The sequence below is a fragment of the Heterodontus francisci genome, chromosome 35, assembly GCF_036365525.1.
Source record: "Heterodontus francisci isolate sHetFra1 chromosome 35, sHetFra1.hap1, whole genome shotgun sequence".
Taxonomy (NCBI): Eukaryota; Metazoa; Chordata; class Chondrichthyes; order Heterodontiformes; family Heterodontidae; genus Heterodontus; species Heterodontus francisci.
This window is the reverse complement of record NC_090405.1, coordinates 24,433,500-24,457,596: the sequence shown is the minus strand read 5'-3', so window position 1 is coordinate 24,457,596 and position 24,097 is coordinate 24,433,500. Positions and strand designations below refer to the sequence as shown.

The following is a 24,097-nucleotide window of genomic DNA, read 5'->3' as shown; positions in this document are numbered from 1 at the left end:
TCATGGCTGATCTGATTGTAACCTCAACTCCACATTCCCACCTGCCCCCGATAACCTTTCACCCCCTTGTTTATCAAGAATCTATCTACCTCTATCTTAAAATATTTCAGAATTTCTGTCGTCCAGCAACTCTCACTTTATTTCCTGGATTTCACCTAAAAAATGTATTTCCACACTGGATATCCTGTACTTCATTAATGTTTTTGCTGTCTGGGGATTTCCCTTTAATTATATTCAGTGCTGGTATTTTACTGCCACACACTGACTGAAAGTGTCCCATCTTTCTGCAGGAAAAACACTCAGCTTCTTTGGCGAGGCAGTTTTCCCACTTGTGTCTCTCTCGGCCACACCTACTGCAATTGGTTGCAGCTACCACTAGATGCTCTTCCCGTCTTTCTTGTCTTTTACCCCTAATTTTTCCTTTTGTTTTCTGAACAAATTCAATTGAGTCTGCAACTCTGGAGATCAGACTCTCCCTGTCCCCTCGGACAACGGATTGGTTAAACTTTCTAACCTCTGTTTGTCTGCTCAATTGAAACTCTTTCGTTAATGTGAGACCAGCCCTGGACTGTAGATGATCTGAAAGGGTGTTGTCTAATACCCCGAACACAATCCTGTCTCCATTCAGCTCTTCTCTTAAGTTGCGGTATTCACAATCCTCCGTGAGATTGTACAAGTCATTGATAAATGAATGAATACTCTCCTCTTTCTGTTTTGTACGCTTATTAAATTCAAAGTGATTCCTGACAATGCAGCTGCCAGCCGACGTCATCAGAGCGCTCCAAGCTCGCACATGCACAAACAGTCTCCTGCGCTCTGAGATGCTGCGCATGCTCAGCCTACGTCTTCCAGGACGAAGTGGCGCATGCGCGGGAAAACTCTCTACCTCCTCTCAGCCACTCACTTCAGGCCGCTCACTGCCCGCTCCTCACTACCCCGCTCCCCCGCCCTCCGGCCGCTTGCTACCCCCCCACCCCCGCACTGCCCTCTCTCCGTCCACTCACGCCCCGCTTCCCCCCCACGTCCCTCCAGACACTAGCTCTAAGCCATGCTGCTTCCCTCCTCTCGGCCTCTCGCTCCAACATTCGATCATTCTTCACCGCACCACCCGATAAAGCAAGGCGAGCCTCGAGGGGTGTTGGGGCAATGTTGGAGCGAGTGGCCGAGAGGAGGGAAGCGGCAGAGCCCATGGCCTGGAGTGTGAGCGGCCAGAGAGCAGGATGGGGCTGGTGGTGGGGGAAGCGGGGAGTGAGCAGTCAGAGAGTGGGATGGGGGGAAGCGGGGAATGATCGTCCGGAGAATGGGATGGCACTGTTTAGAGGGGATTTGAGGAAAAAATGTTTCACCTCGAGGGTGGTTGGAATCTGGAACACACTGCCTGAAGGGGTGGTAGAGGCAGGAACCCTCACAACATTTAAGAAGTATCTAGATGAGCGCTCAAAACGCCACAGAATACAAGGCTGCGGGCCACGTGCTGGAAAATGGAATTAGAATAGATAGGTACTTGATGGCCGGCACGGACATGATGGCCGAAGGGCCTGTTTCTGTGCTGTATAACTCTCTGCTCTATGAAACCTCACTGAATTACAGAGGGTGTGCAGCACTGTCAGAGGTGCTGTCCTTCTGATGAGACTTCAAACAGCGCAACGTTCTCCGAGTATCAACCAAAACATGTCCATTGTGTAGATATGTGCCATATTTGCTTATGAAATGACAGTCACTGCTCCGAAAGTAATTCACTTTAGGTGAATTAAGATGACTTGGTACTATATAACTGGCGAATGCACAAGAAGGAGCGGGGGACTGTTGGGGGTGGGACGGAGGCGGCGATCGCAACCTTTGAGGGGATTTTTGGGTCGAAGTTGTTTTCTGTGATAAATTGAGTAGCTCCATCTTTAATCCTGGCAGCTGCCTGAATGTCACAGACAGTGACGTTTCAGTGGAAGAGGCTGCATTTGCGCATGTGCTAGTACAGCGTCACCTGGTGGTTGCGTTGTCAGCAAATGCAGCGTTTTAACTTTGGCTCCACGATGACATTTTTTTCCTCAATTAAAATAGGTCTTGAGTGCCTTAATAACTTCTTCACATGTAGCCTTCTGTTCTTCATGAGGATGTTGCCTGCACACTCCCTTCATTGCAGACAATAGCGTACTGACCTGTTCCATGTCTGGCTTCTGCACGAGACCCGATACCTTGCAAACCTCTGGAACCATCTCGGCCACTCCTCGGCTTGGTTCAGTCCAGTGACCTTTTCAAAGGTACAGGCAAAGATTTCTCCATCTTCGCTTTGGTTTACTGTGGCCCCCATATAATATTCTGATATCTGTCAAGGCTTAGTACAGAATTTATAAGAATCTGACGTTTAAAATAACCTGAGTTTACTCTACACATCTTGCATTGAAGGTTTCATCTACAACTCTCCATGAGGTGCCGGACAGATTATATTACATCACTTCCTGTGATGATGCACATAGTCTATTTATATAATCTGCCCAGTAACAACCCAATGTCCACTCTTATATTATTGTACAGATGTGAGAAAAGCTGAGGATGGGAATGGAACGTCTGAATGAAGATTTCATGATGCTGATGATGGAAATGAGGCTGATCTGTTCCCCATTCCACAATCCCTTTATTTCTGTGCATGTTTCTCGATGCTGTTTCAACCAAATTGAAAAAGAATCACAAATCCTCCTCTGGAGCCTCAGGTATCCATTAAGAAAAGGCATGGTGGCCAAGTGGTAAGGCGTCAGTCTCGTAAACTGAAGATTACAGGTTCAATCCCTGTCCGTGCCTTGTGATTAGTTTCTCACTTTAAATGTGATGTTTCCACAAAAGATGTCTGTTGCATTTGTTTCGGCCATCTGGAAATCAGTGTCATGTTATACTTTATCCTGGATGCGGGGAAGAACATGAGGAGTAGCCACATGGTCCCGTGAGCCTTCTCTGCCATTGATAGAGTGAAAATAACTGAGGTCCAAGCACTGAACCTTATTACTGTGCATTTGCTTGATATTTAACAGAGCTATTCTATTAATCCCACATCCCGCACTCCTGTCCTTTCCCCCATTGCCCTGTTAGATTTTCCATGTCAGGTATATATCCAATTCCATTCAGAGTTTACATTGAATCTGCTTCCACTGACCTTTCAGGATTGCATTCCAGACCAGAACAACACACTGCTGAAAAAACAATCTCCTCATCACAACTCGAATTCTTCTGTCAATTACTTTAAATGTGTTTCCTCTGGTTACTGATGCTTCTGTCACTGGCAACACTTTCTCCTTCTTCACTCTATCAAAACTCTTCAGGATTTGCATTTCCTGCTGCCTTTGCTGATATAACAAAGCTGAGCACACATCACCAAAAGGAATATGATTGGCTCTGAATCACATTTATCCTTCCTGTCAATCTGATGTGGATCTTGTATTTTCCCGGAACCAAACAACCTGAGCAACAAGTGTGGGTTCCAGTGATTCCCACCGCTCTGAGAGAGAGAGGATGTGATAATGAGCCAGATAGAAGAAAGGAGTGAGATAGAGAGTAAAATAGCCCTGGTCTGTTTCTACTAACCCCCGGCCCCCTACTTAAAATGGCATCATTTTCTCCTGCCTCTCCACATTCTAATCCATTGATTAATGCAATCCTTTCATCTGGAACATAGAACAGTACAGCACAGTACAGGCCCGTCGGCCCACGATGTTGTGCCGAACCTTTAACCTACTCTAAGATCAAACTACCTACATACCCTTCATTCTACTATCATCCATGTACCTATCCAAGAGTCGCTTAAATGTCCCTAATGTATCTGCTTCTACTACCACCGCTGGCAGTGCATTCCACGCACCCATCACTCTGTGTAAAGAACCTACCTCTGACATCTCCCCGAAACCTTCCTCCATCACCTTAAAATTATGCCCCCTGGTGATAGCCCTTTCTGCCCTGGGAAAAAGTCTCTGGCTATCCACTCTATCTATGCCTCTCATCATCTTGTACCCCTCTATCAAGTCACCTCTCATCCTTCTTCGTTCCAATGAGAAAAGCCCTAGCACCCTCAACCTTTCTTCGTAAAACATACCCTCCAGTCCAGGCAGCATCCTGGTAAATCTCCTCTGCACCCTCTCGAAAGCTTCCACATCCTTCCTATAATGAGGCGACCAGAACTGAACACAATATTCCAAGTGTGGTCTAACCAGGGCTTTATAGAGCTGCAGCATAACCTCGCGGCTCTTAAACTCAATCCCCCTGTTAATGAAAGCTAACACACCATATGCCTTCTTAACAACCCTATCAACTTGTGTGGCAACTTTGAGCGATCTATGGACATGGACCCCAAGATCCCTCTGTTCTTCCACACTACCAAGAATCCTGTTTTTTAGCCTGTATTCTGCATTCAAATTCGACCTTCCAAAATGAATCACTTCACACTTTTCCAGGTTGAACTCCATCTGTCCCTTTAATTCCTGTTTCCTAATCCATTGATGTTTCACAATGTACTGAACTGTCCCAATCCATTGATATAACTCAGTCTATAGAATTTCCCAATCCACTGATATTTTCCAGTCCATTGACTTTCCCAATCCATTAATGGTTCCTGACCATTAACATTCCCAATCCATTTATATTGCCTGTGATTTCAAAGCAACTGTGGAATACAAATAGTATCAGTATTATCAGATACATCGAGACGAGGTGCAATAGCCAAGTGGACAGATGTCAAGTTTATAAAGAAAAAAGCACTGGCTCGATATTTGTTCAGTCGATCACTGGATCTGAACTCTCAACCTACTGTATTTCTGTGGGTCTGCTGACTTGTATATGTGAAGAACCATTGGATGTTTCTCAATCCTCTGACTTTTCTCATTCTTGTGCCATATTTGTTCCTTTGGGTTCACCAGTGAAGAAAATTATTCCCTATTACATTTGGTGAAGACTTTAATAACCTCACATCCTTGTGTCTCACCATCTCAGGTCAAACTCCCTGCAGAAACTTTAAACATTTAACTATTCTGCTGGAAACATTTTCAAGAGCGCAGCCATTCCTTCATTACGCTTCCTTCTTTGACATGTGATTGACAAATATGTGTGTAATGGAGAGAGAGAGAGAGTGAAAAAAAAAAGAGAGAGAGAGTGCGATAGAAAGTTAGAGGACCAGCTAAAGACAGATAGAGAGAGAGAGGCAGAGAGAGGTAAAGCGATAGACAGAGAGAGAGAGAGAGAAGGAGAGAGAGTCATTGAGTCATGGAGTCACTACAGTACAGGAAGTCATTTTGCCCATCAAGCCCATGTAAATCAATCCATTCAGTCCCATTCCCCCGCTCTATCCCCATAGCCCTGTAAGTTATCTAAACCTGTCATATTTATTATAGTCTTGTACATGTCTATCAAATCTCCCCTCAATCTCCTTTGCTGCAGGGAGAACAACCCCAGCTTCTCCAACCTAACCTTACAGCTAAAATCCCTCATGTCTGGAACCATTCTGATAAATCTCCTCCACCCTCTCAAGGACACTCACATCCCTCCAAACGTGTGTTGACTAGAACTGGCTGCAATTCTCTGGTTGTGGCCCAACTAGAAATTTATACAGGTTCAGCATAACTTCCCTACTTTTGTCCTCAATACCTCTATTTATGAAGGCCAAGATCCGATATGCTTTGCTAACTACTTTCTCAATGTGTCCTGCCACCTTCAAAGAACTATGCATATGAATCCCCAGGTTTTTATTCCTAAAAATATGCTTTATTCATATAAATCTGTAAAAAATGCATTATACAACAGTTCAAAACAGCACCAAGTTGACATTCCAAAAAGTGCAAAGGAAATCAGTTTTCTTCAATACAGGAGTGAGTTGCCTCACAACCCTTCCACTCCGTTTTACCTGACATGGACATTTTACAGCAAACCCATATCTGGTGTATACAGCACGAGGGGTTTCCCATGGGTCCAGCTGCTCAGTTCACTATGGCGGGGGGACCTTACACAGTGGTCTTTCCCCATTGAGCCTTTGCAGTGGCTACCCCAAGCTTTAGTGTGTCCCTCAGCACGTTGTCCTGGATCTTGGAATGTGCCAGTCTGCAAAACTCGGTCGTGGACAACTCTTTGCGCTGCAAGACCAGCAGGTTTCGGGCAGACCAAAGAGTGTCTATCACCAAATTGATGGTCCTCCAGCAGCAGTTAATGTTTATCTCGGTGTGCATCCCTGGGAACAGCCCATAGAGCACAGACTCCTGTGTTACAGAGCTGCTTGGGATGAACCTCAACAAAAACCACTGCATCTCTTTCCACACCTACTTTGCAAAGACACATTCCAGAAGGAGGTGGGCAACTGTCTCTTCCCCACCACAGCCACCTCGAGGGCCGTGTGTGGAGGGGGCGAGACTTCGGGCATGCAGGAAGGATCTGACAGGAAGGGCTCTTCTCACCACCAGCCAAGCTACGTCTTGGTGCTTGTTTGAAAGTTCTGGTGATGAGGCATTTTGCCAAATGACTTTGGCAGTCTGCTCGGGGAACCATCCGACCGGATCCGCCATCTCCTTTTCCCGTAGGGCCTTGAGGACATTCCGTGCAGACCAGTGCCTGATGGATTGGTGGTCAAAGCTGTTTTCCCGCAGAAACATTCCCACGAAGGATAGCAGGTACGGCACGGTCCAACTGGATGAAGCGATCCGCGGCAATGTGACCAGACCCATCCTTCGCAAGACCGGGGACAGATAAAACCTCAGCACATAGTGACACTTGGTGTTTGTGTACTGGGGCTCTACACACAGCTTGATGCAGCTGCACACGGAGGTGGTCATCAGGATGAGGGCGACATTGGGTACATTTTTCCTGCCCTTGTCCAGAGGTTTGAACATCGTGTCCCTCCCGCCCTGGTCCATTTTAGATCTCCAGATAAAGCGGAAAATGGCTCGGGTGACTGCCACAGTGCAGGAGTGGGGAACGGGCCAGACCTGCGCCACGTACAGCAACAACGAGAGTGCCTCGCACCTGATGACCATTTTCTTACCCACAATGGAGAGAAATCGCTGCTCGCACACACTCAGTTTATTGTGTACCCTGGCCACTCGCTCCTTCCAGGTTTTGGAGCAGGCCCCGGCCCTTCCGAACCGTATCCCCAGCACCTTCAGGTAGTCTGACCTGATGGTGAAGGGGACAAAGGATCGGTCGGCCCGGTTCCCAAAGAACATGGCCTCACTCTTGCCATAGTTGACTTTGGTTCGAGCTGGTCGCAGATGCTCATCTGTCTGCGAGGGGATGGTAGATCCGAGCAGAAGACAGCAACATTGTCCATGTACAGGGAGGCTTTTACCTGAGTGCGTCCACTGACTGGGATTGTCACCTCTCTTCTGCCTGCATCCTTCCTAATGGACTCAGCAAAAGGTTTGATACAGCAATCATACAAGACAGGGGAGAGAGGACAGCCCTGTCTGACTCCATATTGGATCAGGAAACTTTATGATTCCCACCTATTGATTGAGACTGCACTACTGATGTTTGTGTAAAGCAGTTTGAACCAATTGCAGATTCCCTCCCCAAACCCCATTTTGGAGAGCACGTCCATCATGAATGTGTGCAATATCCCGTCAAAAACCTTCTCCTGGTCCAAGCTGATGAGGCAGATGTCCATATCCCTGAGTAGTGTGAGACTATCAGAGATCTTCCTGCTGAGTACAGTACAGGTCTGATCAGGGTGAATCACCAACTGCAGACCAGACTTGACTCGACTGGCGATGACTTTGGACAGAATCTTGTAATCTACATTAAACAGTGAGATGGGCCGCCAATTTCTGATTTCCGCCCTGTTGGAGAAAATCCAGATTGTGCCCAATTGCTGAACAAATTCTCCAGACTCAGACGTTGAGAACAAACACTTTATTGCATGATATCATGGGGTAGCACACCTTACCTAAATGCGGTCCAGTGCTACTCCCCCAGAGCTACAGATCGCCGTGGATTTATGTCGTTTAACAGAGGCAGAGCTAACAGTTTCACAATCAGATAAACACCCACAAGATGATCACAACACCGCCTACGTGACTGTGCACCATGCAGAGTTCGAGGTCAGTAGAGCATCAGTTTCAACAATAACAAGCTAGTTCCTTAATTCAATGCCCATTCCAGATACTATATCTGGCTGTTACTTATGGTTAGGTTGCACAAACATGATAAAAGCGGAAGAGTCAGTAACGAACAGTCTACGTCCACTTCCCCAAAATCCATCATGAGCTCTGTCCCTTCCTAAGCCAGATGATTGTGATCAGTTGCTCTGTCTACATTTCCTGACCATTGGTTAGGTTAGCTACAAGCTGTGTCCTGCTTTTCTGCTTCTACAAAGTTAAGTAATAATTAGCAAAGCTCAGAAAAATTTCTCCAACAATCCCTCCTTTTATCATACCATGATAACACAATATCATCGTATGTAGAGGGGAGAGGTATTTAAAGTAGTAATTGAAGCATAATATCTTTCCTGCCATCGCGCTGTAGCAGCCGCAAGGCCAAGCTAGCAATACATGATTGATTAATCTCAGCTTAAATGTCCCCATAAAATTCTGTTCTTAAAATTCTAAAATTCCGTTCTCACAGTCCCCTCTTGACTCTTCAACAACCCTTTTAAGAATCCTTCCCTTGATCCCACCTAGGTGCCTTTAATGGTCTCTATTTGTCTAGAAACAGTCTTCAACACCCGGAGGGGTCGCACTCAATACGTCGCCTGCTTATATCACAAGGGGGCAGCGGGAACTATGTAAAGGCATAAGTTTTGCAGGGGCTTCAAATACTTGCTTACAACATAAAAGGTGGTACACTTGTACAATTATAAATTCATTTAAACATCACTGTTACATTATCGATTGTACAAACATAATACAATTTCATATCGCACATTGATCATTCATTAGCTCACTTTAAGTATATATGAAAAGGTTATACAATTACCCTTTTTATGGCATAACTAATTGTCCCTCCTTTGACAGAGTAAGTTCGAACACTAATTGCTTTTCGGGTAGCTGTCCAACCTGTGTTCATACATCCTCTTGCATTGCCTAATTAATTTCTTAAATTGCCAAATTAAGTATGTCACATCTAACACCATGATACCCAAAACCACTATCAGGACATGGGAGATAATTCTAAACCAGGGGTGTATCTGCACGTCTGACCCCCAGTTCCATAAGTCCTCCTGCCAGGTAGAATAATTTATCTCGTCAATCTCATCTTGCAGCATCTTCGACTGTTGTTCCAAATTGTAGTACACTACAGCAATGACTTCTAGCTGCTGTCTCTCTTTACCCAAGCGTGTGGGCAATGGCTGAATAGTATATTCATAGTTCCGGAGGTAATTTGTCAAATCCTCCTTAATACTTTCTGTCACAGTTATCGTTTCTGTCTTTTTGTTCATGTATCTGTACCAACTCCATCTTCCCTACTCGGGTTGGTATTTGTGGGTTGAACCAAAATGTACTGTTGCTCACCGGACAAGTCCGTTTATGTCCATACTGGTACTCCTTCGCTGTGGTGGTTAAGCAATATCTCCCCTTTCCCATATAGGCTACATGGGTTAGTCCTGACAATGCTTTCCTAGCCTCCCTGGTGCAATTTACAGTGGCATTAAATCCACATTTTGATTCTGCCGTTTTATATTTAGGATGAGGACATATGATCACCTGGTTTTCCAGACTACACTCAGGCAATGGACAATGTTGTTCCAATTACCTCTTTTCTAATTTCCATAACATAGGGTAACACATCATTGTATTTTATGTAATCTTTTTATCATTTTCTCATTACCAAATTCCTGTCTCAACAATTGTTACAGTAATATCTTGTATTATATCTTGTAATATCATTTCCCGGCGGAGCAGCAGGAGAAGGTAGCGACTCTTCGGTGGGTAAGTGAAGGCACCAGGAGCTGTGTTTTAAAAGTTGTACTTACTGTTTTCCTTGTGTTCAAGTTACTTTTGGCGCGGGAGGAACCGGAAGCTGGACGGCAGCAAGGACTCCTGGGTAGGTATTTTCTTTAAAGGTGCGGAGCTCCGTGGACTCGGCCTCATTTCCCGGCGGAGCAGCAGGAGAAGGTAGCGACTCTTCGGTGGGTAAGTGAAGGCACCAGGAGCTGTGTTTTAAAAGTTGTACTTACTGTTTTCCTTGTGTTCAAGTTACTTTTGGCGTGGGAGGAACTGGAAGCTGGACGGCAGCAAGGACTCCTGGGTAGGTATTTTCTTTAAAGGTGCGGAGCTCCGTGGACTCGGCCTCATTTCCCGGCGGAGCAGCAGGAGAAGGTAGCGACTCTTCGGTGGGTAAGTGAAGGCACCAGGAGCTGTGTTTTAAAAGTTGTACTTACTGTTTTCCTTGTGTTCAAGTTACTTTTGGCGCGGGAGGAACCGGAAGCTGGACGGCAGCAAGGACTCCTGGGTAGGTATTTTCTTTAAAGGTGCGGAGCTCCGTGGACTCGGCCTCATTTCCCGGCGGAGCAGCAGGAGAAGGTAGCGACTCTTCGGTGGGTAAGTGAAGGCACCAGGAGCTGTGTTTTAAAAGTTGTACTTACTGTTTTCCTTGTGTTCAAGTTACTTTTGGCGCGGGAGGAACCGGAAGCTGGACGGCAGCAAGGACTCCTGGGTAGGTATTTTCTTTAAAGGTGCGGAGCTCCGTGGACTCGGCCTCATTTCCCGGCGGAGCAGCAGGAGAAGGTAGCGACTCTTCGGTGGGTAAGTGAAGGCACCAGGAGCTGTGTTTTAAAAGTTGTACTTACTGTTTTCCTTGTGTTCAAGTTACTTTTGGCGCGGGAGGAACCGGAAGCTGGACGGCAGCAAGGACTCCTGGGTAGGTATTTTCTTTAAAGGTGCGGAGCTCCGTGGACTCGGCCTCATTTCCCGGCGGAGCAGCAGGAGAAGGTAGCGACTCTTCGGTGGGTAAGTGAAGGCACCAGGAGCTGTGTTTTAAAAGTTGTACTTACTGTTTTCCTTGTGTTCAAGTTACTTTTGGCGTGGGAGGAACCGGAAGCTGGACGGCAGCAAGGACTCCTGGGTAGGTATTTTCTTTAAAGGTGCGGAGCTCCGTGGACTCGGCCTCATTTCCCGGCGGAGCAGCAGGAGAAGGTAGCGACTCTTCGGTGGGTAAGTGAAGGCACCAGGAGCTGTGTTTTAAAAGTTGTACTTACTGTTTTCCTTGTGTTCAAGTTACTTTTGGCGCGGGAGGAACCGGAAGCTGGACGGCAGCAAGGACTCCTGGGTAGGTATTTTCTTTAAAGGTGCGGAGCTCCGTGGACTCGGCCTCATTTCCCGGCGGAGCAGCAGGAGAAGGTAGCGACTCTTCGGTGGGTAAGTGAAGGCACCAGGAGCTGTGTTTTAAAAGTTGTACTTACTGTTTTCCTTGTGTTCAAGTTACTTTTGGCGCGGGAGGAACCGGAAGCTGGACGGCAGCAAGGACTCCTGGGTAGGTATTTTCTTTAAAGGTGCGGAGCAGAGTTAACCCGAGACACTACACATGTAGTGTCTCCCACCCATCCTCCTCCTCTAACCTAATAATAAGACCCTTTTTACCCTCCTCCTCTAACCAAAAAGGACTGAACAGGTAAGCTATTTCACTGTTTTTGTTAATATCTATATTTGTACTTAATTAAGGGGTAATTGAGTAAAAGAAATGGCAGCCAGGGGAGTGCAGTGCTCCTCCTGCAGTATGTTCGAGGTGAGGGGAACCTCCGGTGACCCTGCCGACTTCACCTGCTGGAAGTGCATCCGTCTCCAGCTCCTATCAGACCGTGTTAGGGAACTGGAGCTGGAGCTGGATGAACTGAGGATCATTCGGGAAGCTGAGGGGGTGATAGATAGAAGCTACAGGGATGTCGTTACTCCACAAAACAAAGGCAGCTAGGTAACAGTTAGAGGTGGGAAGAGGTCAGTGCAGGGATCTCCTGTGGTCGTTCCCCTCAGCAACAAGTATACAGTTTTAGATACTGTTGGGGGGGACGGCCTATCGGGGGCAGGCTGCAGTGAACGGGCCTCTGGCACGGGGTCCTGCACTGTGGCTCAGAAGGGAAGGAGGGAGAACGGGAGAGCACTAGTCATCGGGGACTCGATGGTGAGGAGTACCGACAGGCGGTTCTGTGGGCGCAAGCGAGACGCACGGATGGTTTGCTGCCTCCCTGGTGCCAGGGTCCGTGATGTTTGTGATCGCGTCTTCAGGATCCTTAAAGGGGAGGGGGAGCAGCCAGAGGTCGTGGTGCACATTGGCACCAACGACGTAGGAAGGAAGGGTGGCACAGATGTTAGAAGTGAGTTTAGGGAGTTAGGCTGGAAGCTGAAAGCTCGGACGGACAGAGTTGTTATCTCTGGTTTGTTGCCGGCGCCACGTGATAGTGAGGCTAGGAATAGGGAGAGAGCACAGCTGAACACGTGGCTGCAGGAATGATGTAGGAGGGAGGGCTTCCAGTTCTTGGATAATTGGACTGCATTCTGGGGAAGATGGGACCTGTTCAAACAGGACGGGCTGCATCTGAACCAGAGGGGCACCAATATCCTGGGAGGGAGGTTTGCTAGTACTGTTCGGGAGGGTTTAAACTAGTTTGGGAGGGGGATGGGAACCGGACTTGTAGTCCAGGGACCAGTGGGTCCACTCAGAAAGACAAAGAGTGTAGTGAGGTATTGGGGAAGGTAGCACTGTCGCAGAGGACAGATGGGCACGGAGAAGGGTTAAAGTGCGTATACTTCAACGCAAGAAGCATCAGGAATAAGGTGAGTGAATTGAAGGCGTGGATGGGCACTTGGGACTACGATGTTGTGGCCATCACTGAAACGTGGATAGGTGAGGGGGAGGAATGGTTCTTGGAGGTACCTGGTTATAGATGTTTTCATAAGATTAGGAATGGTGGTAAAAGAGGTGGGGGGGTGGCATTGTTAGTTAGAAATAGTGTAACAACTGCTGAAAGAATTTTCGAGGAGGATCTGCCGACTGAGGCACTGTGGGTTGAGGTCAGGAACAGGAAAGGAGCAGTCACCTTGATGGGAGTTTTCTATCGGCCCCCCAATAGCAGCAGGGAGGTGGAAGAGCAGATTGGGAAACAGATTTTGGAAAGGAGCAGAAGTCACAGGGTAGTAATTATGGGGGATTTCAACTTCCCAAATATTGATTGGCAACTCTTTAGATCGAATAGTTTGGATGGGGTAGTGTTTGTGCAGTATGTCCAGGAAGCTTTTCTGACTCAGTATGTAGACTGCCCGACCAGAGGGGAGGCAATATTGGATTTGGTACTAGGTAATGAACCAGGGCAAGTGATAGAGCTGTTGGTGGGCGAGCACTTTGGAGATAGTGATCACAATTCTGTAGCATTCACTGTGGTAATGGAGAGGGATAGGTATGTGCAACAGGGCAAGGTTTACAATTGGGGGAAGGGTAGATATGATGCTGTCAGGCAGGAACTGAGGAGCATAAGTTGGGAGCATATGCTGGCAGGGAAGGGCACGGTCGAAATGTGGAACTTTTTCAAGGAGCAGATAGTAGGGGCCATTGATAAGCATGTCCCTGTCAGACAGGGAAGGGATGGTCATGTGAGGGAACCGTGGTTGACAAGAGAGGTTGAGAGTCTTGTTAGGAAGAAGAAGGATGCGTATATAAGGTTGAGGAAAAAGGGCACAGGCATAGCTCTGGAGGGATACAAGATGGCCAGGAAGGATCTGAAGAAAGGGATTAGGAGAGCTAAGAGAGGGCATGAAAAATGCTTGGCGGGTAGGATAAAAGAAAACCCCAAGGCCTTTTACGCGTATGTCAGAAATATGAGGATGACTAGGGGGACCGTAGGTCCGGTCAAGGACAATAGCGGGAGACTGTGTGTTGAGCCGGAAGAGATAAGTGAGGTTTTGAATGAGTACTTCTCTTCGGTATTTACGAATGAGAAGGGGTGTATTACTGAAGAGGACGGTGTGAAACAGACTGGTAAGCTCGAGGAAGTGCTCGTTAGGAGGGAAGATGTGTTGGGGTTTTTGAATAACTTGAAGATAGACAAGTCTCCCGGGCCTGACGGGGTATATCCAAGGATGTTATGGGAAGCAAGGGATGAAATTGCAGAGCCGCTGGCAATGATCTTTTCATCTTCTCTGTTGACGGGGGTGGTACCAGGTGATTGGAGGGTGGCAAATGTTGTGCCCCTGTTCAAGAAAGGAAATAGGAACAACCCTGGGAATTACAGGCCAGTTAGTCTTACTTCGGTGGTAGGCAAGTTGATGGAAAAGGTGCTGAGGGATAGGATTTCTGAGCATCTGGAAAGACACTGCTTGATTCGGGACAGTCAGCACGGTTTTGTGAGGGGTAGGTCTTGCCTCACAAGCCTGATTGAATTCTTTGAGCAGGTGACCAAGCAAGTGGATGAGGGTAAACCAGTGGATGTGGTGTACATGGATTTTAGTAAGGCATTTGATAAGGTCCCCCATGGTAGACTTATGGAGAAAGTCAGGAGGCATGGGATAGTGGGGAATGTGGCCAGTTGGATTAAGAATTGGCTAACTGATAGAAGGCAGAGAGTGGTCTTAGATGGTAAATACTCAGCCTGGAGCCCAGTTACCAGTGGCGTGCCACAGGGATCAGTTCTGGGTCCTCTCCTGTTTGTGATTTTTATTAACGACTTGGATGAGGAAGTCGAAGGGTGGGTCAGTAAATTTGCAGATGATACAAAGGTTGGTGGAGTTGTGGATACCGAGGAGGGCTATTGTCGTCTGCAAAGGGACTTGGATAGGTTGCAGTGCTGGGCTGAAAAGTGGCAGATGGAGTTTAACCCTGAAAAGTGTGAGGTCGTCCATTTTGGAAGGACAAACACGAATGCAAAATACTGGGTTAACGGTAGGGTTCTTGGGCATGTGGAGGAGCAGAGAGACCTTGGGGTCTATGTGCATAGATCGTTGAAAGTTGCAACTCAAGTGGATAGGGCTGTGAAGAAGGCATATGGGGTGTTAGCGTTCATTAGCAGAGGGATTGAATTTAAGAGCCGTGAGGTGATGATGCAGCTGTACAGGACCTTGGTAAGGCCTCATTTGGAGTACTGTGTGCAGTTCTGGTCGCCTCATTTTAGGAAGGATGTGGAAGCCTTGGAGAGGGTGCAGAGGAGATTTACCAGGATGTTGCCTGGAATGGAGAATAAGTCTTACGAGGAAAGGCTGAACATTCTAGGCCTCTTCTCATTAGAACGGAGAAGGATGAGGGGTGACATGATAGAGGTTTATAAGATGATCAGGGGAATAGATAGGGTAGACAGTCAGAAACTTTTTCCCCGGGTGGAGCAAAGCGTTACAAGGGGTCATAAATTTAAGGTGAAGGGTGGGAGATATAAGGGGGATGTCAGGGGAAGGTTCTTTACCCAGAGAGTGGTCGGGGCATGGAATGCCTTGCCTGGGGAAGTTGTTGAGTCAGAAACTTTAGGGACTTTCAAACGGCTTTTAGATAGGTATATGGATAAAGGAGAATGATGGGGTATAGATTAAATTGTCCTTGACAGAGGACAAAGGATCGGCACAACATCGTGGGCCGAAGGGCCTGTTCTGTGCTGTATTTTCTATGTTCTATGTTCTATGTTCTATAACTCTCGGGTCTTCTCAGGGCACCAGTCAGGTAGCTGGATATCTGAGAAAAGCAATATTACCGGTACCAACTCAAGCTTTACATTATCATATACAATTTTATTAGGTTTTATTATCGCAAGTCTATTTTCGAGTCCTGTAGTCAAGACCGGGCAAAGGAGACCAGTCACTTGTGGCTGTTGGGTCGTAACCTTACTCGTCAGTAATTCGGATGTGGGGTTAACCGTGGGGGTTGTTGCTTCTTGTCTGTTTAATCTCATAACCAGAAATAGGAACAGTCCTTTTTTTTTCAGAGCTTTAATATCTTGCGCTAGGGGAGTTCGAGGATTGTCTGCAATCACTTTTGCTCTGTCTCATGCTTTCCCTGTGTTATTATTATTCCCAAATAAGAAACCTTTTCCTTCATTATTGGTGCCATTTTAAGCTTAACTTTCACTCTAACCTTCTGAAGGAAGGTGGAATATCGATGGATTATTATAAAATCCCTGGGAGAGACACGTCCAGATGTACTGTTGTCCCTTGAACGTAAATGCAAATTTATATTGACTCTTGTGCCAACTGTATGGACCAGAATCCATTGCTAATGTCCAACACAGTAAACCACTGATTTGTTATTTTCTAAAACTTTGATTGTCCTCTTAAATATCAGATAAATTTCCCTTTTAGTGCTTTAAATAACCACTCATATCAGTTAAATTTTGTTTATTGATTCCAATTTCTTATGCCCAGACTTGGTTGTACATTTTGTACGTTAAGGACAGAAATGCTTGCAACTATCTTTCCTTCTTAAGAATTTTGTCTTATTGATAAAGATGCTGTGATATTTGATGTCTGCAATTAAGTTTTCAATTCTCAAAGCTGCTGGATCTCTTGTTGTGGCATCAGTTCTCATGTGGCCTTGGAACCTGCCGTCACCTGCTTAAAAAGAATCCATTGTGCTTCTGCCCCTGAACCCAATGGGTTAATTTGTCCAATTCTATCTGTTAACTTAGAAATGTAAAATTTGGCAATGTCAAATATGTATAAATTTGACTCTCAGCAATGCAAAAAACTGCAGCGGGTTAAGTTCTTTGTTTGTATCCAAGGGGGCGGAGCAAAACATTCTCAGCTACGTCACTTTACGAAACCTTTTCTGATCGAAAAGAACTATCCATTTAAAATTTTTTCAATCCTTTTGGTATCCTTAGTGTTTAAAAACAACAAAATCATGTGCAACATTTTCAATTTCAAAGGAAAGCATCTCCATCAGGAAAGACAGCATTTTAGATTAAACTCCAATTGTTTCCAAACTTTTTGTATCTCTTGTAAGAGGTTCCTAATCCAAGGATTTTTATAACAAAGATGATTCCAATTCCAATTCATTGCAATAATATTTTTTTAAAAATCAAAACTGCCGATGTTATATGAGTGAGTCCCACGTCCGGAACTTAAGACTCCTCCAAAACATGACATCATAAACTTGAAAGTTCATTGTTGCAACAAATGAAATTTCCAGTTCTTCAACTTAAACAGGTCAATTAACCTTAACAGTATTAATTCAATTCAGACTTATTAACTTATAATACTTATTAACTACACACAACAGAACAGAATAGCACGTGCTTATTTTAAAAGATAGGTAAATTACGTCATTTCTTGCTCTTTCTTCAGGCGCCTTTTCAAATGACTGTAATAAAACCAAAAACTAAAGAAAAAGTTATTTAACATTCTTACAACAAAAGATTTAACACCAGGTCCTTACACAAACTTTATCTTTCCCATTATCTCCTTTGTTTATTTATCTCTCCCTTAAAACAATAGAACAGTCAGTAAAACATGTCTTCAAATTTAGACTCCAAAAACTAGAACAGATTTTAAACGGGAACTCCAATTAAAGCAGGAGTTGTAAACTTCAAATTAGATTTCTGCCAGACATCTTCAAACCTTCAAGGCTGAAGCTTATCCCTCAGAAAATTGTTCATTGCCTTTTCACAGTTGCAAAACCAACTAAAAATAAAACTTTAACTTAAAATATAATTCAATTTTATATCCCATTCCTGGGTGCACAATCTTAAATCGAAATGAACACACTCAACAATCACTTTTCACACTCATTTAATTCCAAACAACTTAATAGACTCATGCTTTTAACATTAAAGCCAGACAACAAAGAGTTAACGACAGTCAGTTCTACAGAACACAAACTGTAAAATCCAGATATTCAATTCATTCGCGGAAGCTTACGACATTCTCACAGTCGAATCAAAGACACAGTTACTTGTTTTTACTCTAAAACATACCTATCTTTAAAACACATTTTTACCGTGGCGCTTCTGCGTCTTCTTCGAGGGGGGAAACGGACGTCGGTCGCCTTTCTCCAGAGGACATGGTTTACTTGTCCTCGGGGGCAACCCTTCCTTCTTGGAAGCCATTTAGTCCATTCTTACTTCTACTTTCTCAAAACCTTCTAATTTTACGAGTTCTTGTCTATGGAGTAAACAACATTAACACAAACAAAAGACAAAACCACACACATGGAGACGAACAGGCGCAGTTAATGTTAAATTCTCAAGGTCAGCTAACCGGCTCTTCCCTGTCTCTTCAGGTCAACGGTATTTTCGTTCTCCAACTCTTGTCACCCACATCTTTCTCTAGGGCCAGATCAGCGGGTGTACTCAGGAGCCCCGAAAACGTGCCTGTTGGGTCAATTTGGTAATTTAGTTACAGCCCCAGTCATCTCTGTCCCATATCTTGTCACCGTATTTTACTCACTTCCCATGTGTGAGATTTAACTTACTCAATTTTAGAACTTTTCTGATCAGGTTTCAGCCAATTCTTCCTTGACCCCTCTAGTCCCCCTCTCCCAGTTATCTGGCTTTCACGTGGGGCACAGTCGCCCTCTTAATTCCGGCTCAGGCTGGGTGATTGAGACACTAGGGTCGCAGAAAAGTTGACTTACCCCTGATCCTGTCGATTAGTTTTTTTCACTAGGTTCTCTTGGATCCCATGAACTCAGGGATCCTGCTGACTACGCCAAATCTGTTGGAGAAAATCCAGATTGTGCCCAATTGCTGAACAAATTCTCCAGACTCAGACGTTGAGAACAAACACTTTATTGCATGATATCATGGGGCAGCACACCTTACCTAAATGCGGTCCAGTGCTACTCCCCCAGAGCTACAGATCGCTGTGGATTTATGTAGTATAACAGAGGCAGAGCTAACAGTTTCACAATCAGATAAACGCCCACAAGATGATCACAACACCGCCTACGTGACTGTGCACCATGCAGAGTCCAAGGTCAGTAGAGCATCAGTTTCAACAATAACAAGCTAGTTCCTTAATTCAATGCCCACTCCAGATACTATATCTGGCCATTCCTTCTGGCTAGGTTGCACAAACATGATAAAAGCGGAAGAGTCAGTAACGAACAGTCTGCGTCCACTTCCCCAAAATCCATCATGAGCTCTGTCCCTTCCTAAGCCAGATGATTGTGGTCAGTTGCTCTGTCTACATTTCCTGACCATTGGTTAGGTTAGCTACAAGCTGTGTCCTGCTTTTCTGCTTCTACAAAGTTAAGAAATAATTAGCAAAGCTCAGAAAAATTTCTCCAACACGCCCTCACCCCCTTCCGCTTGTAGATGAGGGTGATGATGCCTTTCCTCATGGATTCTGACATGCTGCCGGCCAGGAACATACTCTCGTATACTTCCAGCAGGTCTGGGCCGACCCAGTCCCACAGGGCCGAATACAACTCAACCGGTAAGCCGTCGCTTCCGGGAGATGTACTCGTCTCGATGGACCTGATGGCCTTTGTCAGCTCGTCCAGAGTTAGCGGCTTGTCCAGTCTCTCCCTCATGCGGTCTTCTAAGACCTCTGTGATAGATGACAGGAAGAACTGGGAAGCCGTGCTGTCTGTGGGCTTCGCGTCTTACAGCCCAGCAAAAAAGGATTTGCTGATCTTTAATTTTTTTTTAGAGATACAGCACTGAAACAGGCCCTTCGTCCCACCAAGTCTGTGCCGACCATCAACCACCCATTTATACTAATCCCATATTCCTACCATATCACCACCTGTTCCTATATTTCCCTACCACCTACCTCTACTAGGGGCAATTTATAATGGCCAATTTACCTACCAACCTGCAAGTCTTTTGGCAGGAAACCGGAGCACCCGGAGAAAACCCACGCAGACACAGGGAGAACTTGCAAACTCCACACAGGCAGTCTCCAGAATTGAACCCATGTCACTGGAGCTGTGAGGCTGCAGTGCTAACCACTGCGCCACTGTGCTGCTATATTGGACTGCGACGACCTTACTGAGCCATCCTGTTCCTTCAAGCTGCTGATAACAGAGCTCTCTCTTTTGGAAGAAGAAACGCGAGCACGTCTCATCCTGCTCAATGGAGAGGACTCTGGACTGGAAGATGATCTTGGAGGCCTCCGTGGCAAAGAGCGAGGCCTGCTGGTTCTTCACCTCTTGGAAGTCCTCCTTGACCTCGACCCCCATCGACTGCAGCCAGAGCAGATTTTGCATTCTTTTCTGGAGTAGGGACATTTCCCTCTGTCTCTCTCTCGCCCTCTGAACACCTTTGAAGAGAAAGAACCTTTATCTTAATAACCTTAATAAAAATGTGCAGCCTGCATGGGAACTTTCATGGTCTGATAGATTGGAGGGAATATTGACCGTGATCTCTTTAGTCCCCTTGTGGTCCATTGTGAAGTCAGGTTCAGTTCTCAAACTGCTTCATTCTGCTTAGACCAGGGGTCTGCAACCCTCAGCTCCGGAACAGAATGTGGTTCTTCACCATCTCATTGTGGTCGCCAACCTAAAAATCGTTAAGTCTAGAAAATAAGAGCCATGTTTTTATTGTGGGGATAAAGGGCTACACTTTATGGTTTCAAATATTTATTCTAATGAAAAACATCATCCTGCTCCAAATAAACCTTTCACGTGGTTATAGCTACACCCTGGTTATACATAAAATAAAAGCAAAATACTGCAGATGCTGGAAATCTGAAATAAAAACAAGAAATGCTGGAAATACTCAGCAGGTCTGGCAGCATCTGTGGAGAGAGAAGCAGAGTTAACGTTTCAGGTCAGTGACCCTTCTTCAGAACTGGCAATTATTAGAAATGTAAAAGATTATAAGCAAGTAAAGCGTGGAGTGAGGCAAGAGATAACAAAGGAGGTGTAGATAGGACAAGGTCACAGAATAGCTGACCAGAAGGTCATGGAGCAAAGGCAAACAATATGTCAACGGTGTGTTGAAAGACAAAGCATTAGTACAGATAGGGTGTTAACGGACTGAAAATTGAACAGCAGCAAGTATAAACATGAAAAAAAAACAGTGGGTAAGCAAACTGAACAAACTAAGATGAAAAAAAATAAACATGCAAAAAAAATGTAAAAAAGAAAAAAATAACTAAAAATTAAAGTAAAATGGGGGGGCCGGTCATGCTCTGAAATTATTGAACTCAATGTTCAACATTAATTGGGATAGTCATCGTGTTAAGGGCTTAGATGGAGTGGAGTTCTTAAAATGTATACAGGAGAACTTTTTAGCTCAATATGTCGAGGATTTTTTTTTTATTTCCAAAATATACTTTATTCATAAAAATCTGGAAAAAATACATGACAAAACAGTTCCAAACAGCACCAAGTCAAAAAATACAAACAGTGCAAAGGAGGTCAGTTTCCTTCAATACAGGAGTGAGTTGCCTCCCAACCCTTCCATTTCATTTTTCATGCCATGTACATTTTACAGCACACGAAAATTTTCCCGATACAGTTCGAGGGATTTCCCATGGATCCAGCCCCTCCGTTCAGCTTGTTGGGGGGACCTTACACAGTGGTCTTTCCCCATTGAGCCTTTGCTGCAGCTGCCCCAAGCTTTAGTGCGTCCCTCAGCACGTAGTCCTGGACCTTGGAATGTGCCAGTCTGCAACATTCGGTTGTGGACAACTCTTTGCACTGGAAGACCAGCAAGTTTAGGGCAGACCAAAGGGCGTCTTTCACCGAATTGATAGTCCTCCAGCAGCAGTTGATGTTTACCTCAGTGTGCGTCCCTGGGAACATCCTGTAGAGCACAGACTCCTGTGTTACAGAGCTGCTCCATTGCTTTTTCCAAAGTATCAGATTTGGAATGGTGTTTCAAAGGAAGAGAAGGCAAACAATTACTTCCTGGTGGCCTGAAGGAAGGCAACTGAGCGGCGGGATGGAGCGTGTTGATATCCTTTTAAGGGTAATATGCACATGAGCATTGCAGGCCCTGGATACATGCAGTATTTTCTTGAAAGGTCTAATAAATGATACAGTGCAATAGCTGCAAAGAATTACCATGTCAACGTAGCATCAGATTCTGAATAGTGTGACAAGATGATTTATACAACTGTGTATTGAAATCGTAAGAGGTGGTGTGTGATGTCAGGTGTCAGTGTGCGGCAATTCATAGCATACTTACCAAGCATAGAAAAAACTATGATCAAAAAAAAAAGAGTCTAATCAATGCAGTGCTTTTTGTCATGGTTTATTCCAAGCAGCTTGGTAACACAGGAGTCTGTGGACTGTTCCCAGGGATGCACACTGATACAAACATCAACTGTTGCTGGAGGACTATCAATTCAGTGAAAGACACCCTTTGGTCTGCCTGAAATTTGCTGGTCTTCCAGTGCGAAGAGTTGTACACGACTGAATGTTGCAGACCGGCATGTTTCAAGGTCCAGGACTACGTGCTGAGGGGCGCAGCTTGGAGCAGCCGCAGCAAAGGCTCAATGAGGAAAGGCTGCAGTGTAAGGTCCCTTCACCAAGCTAAACTGAGGGGCTGGATCCATGGGAAACCCCTCGAACTGTATCGGGAAAATTCTGTGTGCTGCAAATGTAAAATGACAATGAAATGGAAGAGTTGTGAGGCAACTCACTCCTGTATTGAAGGAAACTGATCACCTTTGCACTGTTTGTATTTTTTGACTTGATGCTGTTTTAAACTGTTTGGGAATGTAATTTTTACAGATTTTTATGAATAAAGTATATTTTGGAAATAAAGAAAAAAGTTCTCCCAGGATGAGGCTAACCTATTGTACTGTGGATTTGCTGATGCCTGCGATGTCTTCAAATGTGGGATACTCAACTGCAGAATTTGTGATAGTTGGGGGTCTGCTTTTGCGCTCACCCCTGATTATATGAATCAAAAATAGAATTTACTAGCTGTTGCTGGACAGTGTTTCTGCTCCCAAATATTTTTTGCTATAAACACTCGTGCTCGTTTCTTCGCAGCTCCAAGTACGCACTTCTCCACCTCAATGCTTGGACTTAGCTGGCAAGGGAGAGACCGTGATCAGTGGCATTTGATAATGCAGGTGCTGTTTTTGTGTTTTTTTGGGGGTGGGAGGTGGTTTCAGCACCGTATTTAGGGCATTCCGCCCTTTGGGATTATAGATCTACCGTGGTGGTGGTTTCCCTGTCAGTTGAGGATTTAGTACTTGTCCCAGGAAAACGTCAAGTAAAAATGGCTGCAACCAACACCAGAGCTCCAGGCCAGGGGGTGCGTAACACCGTTAGGGTGGTGGTGAAAGATAGTGAAGGAGCTGCACCCATCGACTGCGCCTACTTCATTAAGAATTTTGTTTTTCCAAAATATACTTTATTCATAAAAATCTGGAAAAAAACACTGCAGCCTCACAGCTCCAGCGACCCGGGTTCGGTTCTGGGTACTGCCTGTGTGGAGTTTGCAAGTTCTCCCTGTGACCGCGTGGGTTTCCGCTGGGTGCTCTGGTTTCCTCCCACAGCCAAAGACTTGCCGGTTGACAGGTAAATTGGCCATTGTAAATTGCCCCGAGTGCAGGTAGGTGGTAGGAGAATTGAGGGAAGGTGGGGATGTGGTAGGGAATATGGGATTAATGTAGGATTAGTGTAAATGGGTGGTTGGTGGTCAGCACAGACTCGGTGGGCCGAAGGGCCTGTTTTAGTGCTGTATCTCTCCATGACTCTATGACATTCCAAAAAGTGTGAAAGAAATCAGTTTTCTTCAATAGAGGAGTGAGTTGCCTCACAACCCTTCCATTCCATTTTACCTGCCATGTACATTTTACAGCAAAACTATATTTGGTGTATACAGCCCGAGGGGTTTCCCATGGGTCCAGTTCCTTAGTTCACTATGGCGGGAGGACCTTACACAATGGTCTTTCCCCATTAAGCCTTTGCAGCGGCTACCCCAAGCTTTAGTGTGTCCCTCAGCATGTAGTCCTGGACCTTGGAATGTGCCAGTCTGCAACACTCGGTCGTGGACAACTTTTTGCGCTGGAAGACCAGCAAGTTTAGGGCAGACCAAAGAGTGTCTATCACCAAATTGATGGTCCTCCAGCAGCAGTTGATGTTTATCTCGGTGTGCGTCCCTGGGAACAGCCCGTAGAGCACAGACTCCTGTGTTACAGAGCTGCTTGGGATGAACCTCAACAAAAACCACTGCATCTCTTTCCACACCTGCTTTGCAAAGACACATTCCAGAAGGAGGTGGGCAACTGTCTCTTCCCCACCTACTCAGCAGAGATGACATCTG

At 45.5% G+C, this 24,097-nt stretch overlaps 1 protein-coding gene, 1 non-coding gene and 1 pseudogene across 2 annotated transcripts in view; 2 read left to right on the top strand and 1 right to left on the bottom strand.

The window, feature by feature from the left end:
- Positions 1-18,640, top strand: part of LOC137350408 (histone H2A-like) — a 163,331-nt gene extending 144,691 nt beyond the window's left edge. Inside the window, exons 2-3 of the mRNA XM_068015070.1 lie at positions 10,155-10,206; positions 18,531-18,640. Coding sequence (XP_067871171.1) covers positions 10,155-10,206; positions 18,531-18,640 — 162 coding nt within the window. The remainder of the gene's footprint in view (positions 1-10,154; positions 10,207-18,530) is intronic.
- On the top strand, positions 2,725-2,796 carry trnat-cgu (transfer RNA threonine (anticodon CGU)). Its single transcript has one exon. It is a non-coding gene; the product is annotated as a tRNA-Thr (tRNA).
- A 3,243-nt stretch (positions 18,641-21,883) lies between the features above and the next one.
- Positions 21,884-24,097, bottom strand: part of LOC137350407 (histone H2A-like) — a 171,001-nt pseudogene continuing 168,787 nt past the window's right edge.